The sequence below is a fragment of the Thermobia domestica genome, chromosome 7, assembly GCF_964235325.1.
Source record: "Thermobia domestica chromosome 7, izTheDome1.hap1.1, whole genome shotgun sequence".
Lineage (NCBI taxonomy): Eukaryota > Metazoa > Arthropoda > Insecta > Zygentoma > Lepismatidae > Thermobia > Thermobia domestica.
In genome coordinates this window covers 110,413,808-110,420,251 of record NC_137460.1, presented here as the reverse complement: position 1 = coordinate 110,420,251, position 6,444 = coordinate 110,413,808, and the positions used below count along the sequence as shown (strand labels likewise).

Genomic DNA, 6,444 nt, shown 5'->3' with positions numbered 1-6,444 from the left:
CCGCTTGGATCTTCGAAGATGGCAAATTCGTAAAGAACACAAACTGATCATGAGGAAGAAGCAAGCCGACATGCAAAAGGCCATGAAGGCCCAGTTAGGGCTGATCATCGATGAACCAAGGCAAGGCGGAAGCGGTACTTCAAATGACGGAAACATTGCCCGTCGTTTCTTTCAATATCCCGATAAGGTTGCATTCATCGAACCGGGATCTTATCGAGAAGTGTGCTGTGTTGCTTCACGCCTTATCTTGTGGGCTGGAGATAGATCCACGTAAATTTGAAGCTTGGTCAAATGATATACTGGAACTGTACCTTCAACACTATTCGTGGTTCTACATGCCCGCTTCAGTGCTTAAAGTTCTTGTTCATGGATCCGCAATTATCAGTCATTGCATATTACCGATTGGGCAGATGTCCGAAGAGGCCCAGGAGGCCCGAAACAAGCATATCAAACAGTACAGGGAACATCATTCTCGTAAGTGCACACGAGGGGACACGCTGCGAGATATATTTCTGCGACTCCTGGTCACAAGTGATCCCAAAATCTCGACGCTTCGTGAACCCATGGCACAGAAGCATAGGAAAAAGCAACTGTCTCCAGCTGTACTCATGCTTTTGAAATATATAGAGGCTCCGCATGCACAGCCTTCTGATGATCAGTCCGAATAACTGTGTTAAAGACTATTAACTGCCTATCTGCCACGTTGGTTCTGAACAAAATACTTCTTTTGTATGTACTGTACAATGCAACACGGACTGAGGAGTTTGCACACTTTGCAACCAACGTGGTACATGTTTCAGTTAGAAAATATATATTTGTTTACTTTATATATATATATATATATATATATATATATATATATATATATATATATATATATATATATATATATATATATATATATATATTTCATGCTATTATACACATTTGGTGACCATGTCTTATTTGTTTCCACAATCCGCCATATTGGATCCGAAATTTTGCATTTTTTTCATTTGGATATCAGATTCGTAATCAGCGACCCCAGAAACCTCTATTTACCCAATTTCAGCTCCATGGCTTGATTTTTTCTTTTTTCTGTCCGCCATATTGGATCCGCCATTTTGAAATTTTTAATTTGGATATCAGAATCGTACTCAGCGACCTCACAAACCTTTATCTGTCAAGTTTCATGGACATGGAACCACATCTTCCTATTTTGGCCACATTTTCAGGGTTTCTGGACCACTGTGCACTGCCCAGCTGCGCCAAGTGAGCTTTGTGGTGGAAAAACACCGTGTGCGTGGGTTTTCTCGGAGTTTTCCTGTTCCTCCCACTTCCACCATTTCATTCATTTCTCATCATCACCGTCCCCTTTAGCCTAGCCGGCATAACTGTGGGACGTAAAACTAAAGATTTAACTTTCTTCAGCAAATGGCGTTAAGAAATACTCTGAAGGAACACCAATCACGAAGGTCAACTCGGAATTTGTACACGGGTTCTTCCAAATTCGGAGTGCAAATACTAACTTATCCGTGTCATTGGTTTTTGACCATGATACGCGAGTATGAATACAAATATCGCATTTAATTATATAATATAATAGTTTCTTTTTAAAATCTCTTAGTACTCGTATAGCCATTAGTACTGCAAGGAACGTGCAATTCTCTTTTAAAAACAGTTCATTATAACATGCAACAACATACAAACACAGTTTTGCCTAACTGCATTACGGTGGGCGTGTGTGCAGTGTCGCTTGCAGCTCTATGGAGAAATTTGATCAACTCAATGGTAAAATGCAATAGAGGAATTCTTACCTATTTTCAATAGCGTCATTTCAATTCTTTTGCTAGGAGAAGAGAAAATTGTCTGCCAACGTAAGAGTTTCTTGTTTTTCATTACTATGTTAGTATACAATTTATTCAAAAAGACGCGTTTCTCAAACTTGTTTTCAAAATACTCAAATGATGCTCCTCCTATAACAAAAGCAATTATAATATTATACATATTATATTAGAGAGCTTATTTTACATACTATTATGCAAACGTAAAGTTCTTAAACAAATACAGTAGATTCTCACTAATTCGAGATATATCGGACTAAGACAGTGGCGGATTATCGAAATCGCCGGATTATTGGAATGTGTCAAAGAAAACACATTTAAACAACAGCAGCAACTACTTATGCTGTCGCACTGTGTATTTTTATTACAAAATTGCAAATAAAGCAAGTAAATAAACAGTAGTTTGAAATATGAACATGATAACATTTTCAAAAAGTAAGTTCACTTATGTATAATACGTAGTAAAGAAAAAAAGAGGACAAAATTACTGTATTAGTTGATAGTACTAAAAGATCCTTTCGATTATATTCTGTTTCTTAGCGTATGTATTTGGAGTCTAATGAAAGAATATCAAAAGCAGGGGCATTATTTTTATGCTTTTTTAAAAAGTTTATTTAAAATATCGTTCCTTTTTAGCTAGAGTTAGTTACATGTTTTCCATTCCACTTCGATAACATCTTCCGCACACACACACATACATACATACACACCCTTACACACACACACACACACACATACATACATACACAGTCTTACACACACACACACACACACACACACACAAACAATGAACCACAGTTTGAGAAACACATATAATCGCAACTAGCCTATACACGATTGAAAACCACATGTAAATGGGCTCTACTGCATTAGAGACACCAGGCGACTAAATAGGTCGCTTCTAAGTCATTAAGCATAGTTGCCGGTGCCTGCCCGTAGGAAAACGTCGAATTATTCGACGGACCAGATTATCACAAGCTAGATTATAGAGAGTATACTGTATTTTAAATTTGATCCAATGTAGAAATTATTATTAATTTTAATTTTCTCTTCAATTTCAGCTAGAAGCAAAAACGACAGTATTGGTGTTCGATTTTGGTGGTGGAACTTTGGATGTGTCAATCCTTTCAATTGCGAATGAGACATTTGAAGTAAAGGCGACAGCAGGAGATACTCATTTGGGCGGTGAAGACATAGACAATAAATTGGTTGATTATTTTGTTGATGAGTTCAAGAGAAAATTCAAGAAAGATTTAACAGGAAACATCCGTGCACTGCGGCGACTTCGTTCAGCGTGCGAACTAGCTAAGCGACGACTCTCTTCTTCTAGAAATGCAAACATTGATTTAGATTGTTTGTTTGATGGAATTGATTTTCATACTTCAATCACTCGTGCACGTTTTGAAAAACTTAATATCGATCTCTTTAAAAGCGTTTTAGAGCCTTTGAAAAGGGCTCTGACTGATTCCGGATTTAAAAATTCACAAATTAACGAGGTTGTTCTTGTTGGAGGTTCTACCCGAATCCCCAAAGTCCAAGAATTAGTTCAAGAGTTCTTGGATGGGAAAGACCTCAATAGGTCGATCAATCCAGATGAGGCAGTAGCTTATGGAGCAGCTCTACAGGCAGCGGTTTTATCTGGTGTTAAATCAGATGAAATTAAAGATTTGGTACTACTTGATAACACCTCTTTCGCTTGGAGTAGAAACACTGAAAGAGGGCATAATGTCTGTTGTTGTTCCACGTAATACACCAATACCTTGTACAAAGACTGTTCCCTTTAATCCAGCCTACGAACACCAGACTGCAGTTAAATTTCCCATTTACGAAGGTGAGAGAGAATTTACAAAGGATAACTATTTGCTTGATATGTTTGTCCTTTCTGGAATTCGTCAAGCTCCCAGGCGTGAAGTCACAGTTGATGTGACTTTCGATATTGATGTAAATGGAATTCTTACGGTGACTGCCGTAGAAAGGTCGACAGGAAAAAAGAGCGGTATTACTATTAGCTATGACAAAGGGCGTCTATCCCAAGAAGAAGTACAGAAATTAATCACTGAAGCAGAGAAATATAAGGCAGAGGATGAGAGAAGAAAAGAAGTAATTAGAGCAAGGGAAGATTTAGAATCATATTGCCTAGAACTGAAGGAAGAATTCGAGAGTAGCCCAAGAAACATAAAGTCTTCCACCAGCAGAATACTGGAGAAATGCAATGATGTTCTTCTTTGGCTGCAACTAAATGAGTTTGCAACAGCGAAAGATATTAAAGAAAAGCACAAAGAACTCGAAGGTATTACAATTGATCTATCTTGACTTCGAAAACAAACAAAAAATACATTTTAAGATAATTACAATGTGCAAACATTCAAAAGTAGTATTTCCTAACTTTATACTATACGGCACACAACGATGTTGGACACATTTATAAGCATTATCATCTAATTCGTTGACATATATAGTATACTGTCTCTGAGGTTCGTTTGTGATGCCTTATGAGGGAAGTAGTCATCATCATAGGTATTCTGCCATTATTGGCAAATCAATTTCTACAACTGAGAAGATTCCATGCGTCACTGTCTTCAACTAACCTCTTTGTCTTCATATGCATTTTTTCTTTTATCGTACCGTTCATCAACTGTAGCTTCCTTTACTCCCTCCCTGTCTTTCTGACCACCAAACCCTCTAGCACATATCTCATGATAGAGTACCTCCTCAGCCAAATTCCCAACTAGATCCTCTTTTTCTTTCAATTACATCTAAAATCGTTCTTTTCTCCCAAACCCTTTCATTCGTTTTCTTTTCGATTTAGTTAATTTTCTCCATTCTTTTTCACACCAACATTTCGAAGGCTGTCAGTTTTTCATAGCTTTTACATAATGTGCATGTTTCTGCTCCATGTAGTACAGTATCCCACACGAAGTATTTTATCAGTCTTTTCCTCAACTTTTTTATTCAAGGACCCACATAATACACTTCCTCCTAAATGCTTCTTTCACCATTTCTATCCTTGCTTTTATTTGACGTTCGTACATCATATCATCACTGTTAATACTACCAAGTTATCGGAAATTAATCACCTGTTCTATTTTCTCCCTTCCTCTTCTATATTTGATCACTTCACTCCAATCATCATGGCTTTTGTCTTTCTAACATTTATTTTCATCCTATGTTCTTTACAGGCCTTTCTCAAGCTTTCTAATATCTTATTGATTTTCTTTTCAGATTCCGGGTGCCGCGGTGGCTCAGTTAGTGTTCATCTCTGGTGCATGGGGTCCTTGGTTCGATCTCAGATCGCGCCAAGTGAACTTTGTGGTGGACAAACACCGTGTGCGTGGGTTTTCTCGGGGTTCTCCCACTTTCTTCATTCCACCATTTCATTCATTTCTCATCATCACTGTCTCCTTTAGCCTAGCCGGGATAACCGTGGGAAGTAAAACTTAAAGATGTAATTTTTTTTTCAGATTTGCGCCACACGTTCCATATCATCTGCAAAGCGTATACATCTAATCATTCTACCTCCTACTGAAGTACCATCTTCATTATGTAGGATTTTTGTCATTACCTCTTCTAGGTGGATATCAAACAATGTTGACGAGAAACAGCATCCCTGTCGAACTGCCCTTCCAATCGCACTTTCCTCTTATCATTTGTTTCCCTAGTCTGCTGGTTTATGTAGAAGTTTTATTATGAGTCTTCGATCTTTCCATTCCAACCAAACTACTTTGGAACAATTCCCAGTTCACGGGGTCAAAAACATTTTCTACATCAATAAATATAACATACACCTCTTTCCTTTTTTCTATAATACTTTCACTGACTGCCCTTAATAAGTCAATTGTATCTTATGCCTTTACCTCTCCTAAACCCATACTGCTCCTTCTCAGCTTCATTATATATTCTTCCATACAACCTTCAGTTCAATATTTGAAGTATAATTTCTACTGCATACGATGTGAGACTAATAGTTCTATAGTCCGTACCCTCTCTGGGTTCGATTTTTAGACAACGGTATTATAGTCATATTCAGGAAGTATTTGGGCCACTCTCCTGTATCATATATTTCATTGCGGAGTCGGAACAAATTTTCTTCCCCTTGTATGTCATATTCTTAATCCATTCGTAATCTCGGATGTAGCTTTTTCAAACTCATTCTGAAATATATAATTCTCGCGTACTTTATCATCTTCTACAACATCTGGGTTACGCGGTCTATCCCTACTCTCGTGCAGGTCATCAACATATTATTTTCATCCTCCTAAGAATTTATGCCTTTCGATGATATTCTTATTTTCTACTTCCATTCTATTACCCGCTTGTGTCCTCTGGAGTTACGTAGATTTCACCTCCTTGCACATGTTCTCTTATTTCCTAACTCTTATCTAATTATTCTATGTTCTCGTGTATTCTTTTGTGAAACTTTTCCCTTGGTCTATGTATTTCCTTTCACAACTCGTTGTTCAACTTCCTGCATATCTTTCTGCTCTCTTCTGTATCAACCTGTTTCCATGTCTTTTTCCCCCTCATTTTCTGTAACATTTGTTCTGGAATCCATGATTTCTTAGCCGTTTTGTGTTCGGGATAACCTATTATTTCTGCATTCTGCTGTATGCAAAGTTAAGTA

General features: G+C 37.6%; 2 protein-coding genes across 2 annotated transcripts; both read left to right on the top strand.

The window, feature by feature from the left end:
• The first annotated feature begins 335 nt into the window (after nt 1-335).
• Nucleotides 336-3,571, top strand: LOC145689285 (heat shock 70 kDa protein cognate 4-like). The gene is made up of 2 exons (XM_081763424.1): nt 336-602; nt 2,885-3,571. Exons 1-2 carry the CDS (start codon nt 336-338, stop codon nt 3,569-3,571), a joined length of 954 nt encoding a protein of 317 aa, XP_081619550.1.
• A 121-nt stretch (nt 3,572-3,692) lies between these two features.
• Nucleotides 3,693-4,136, top strand: LOC145689284 (heat shock 70 kDa protein-like). The gene has a single exon (XM_081763423.1). The coding sequence runs from the start codon at nt 3,693-3,695 to the stop codon at nt 4,134-4,136; it is 444 nt and encodes a 147-aa protein (XP_081619549.1).
• The last annotated feature ends 2,308 nt before the right edge of the window (nt 4,137-6,444 follow it).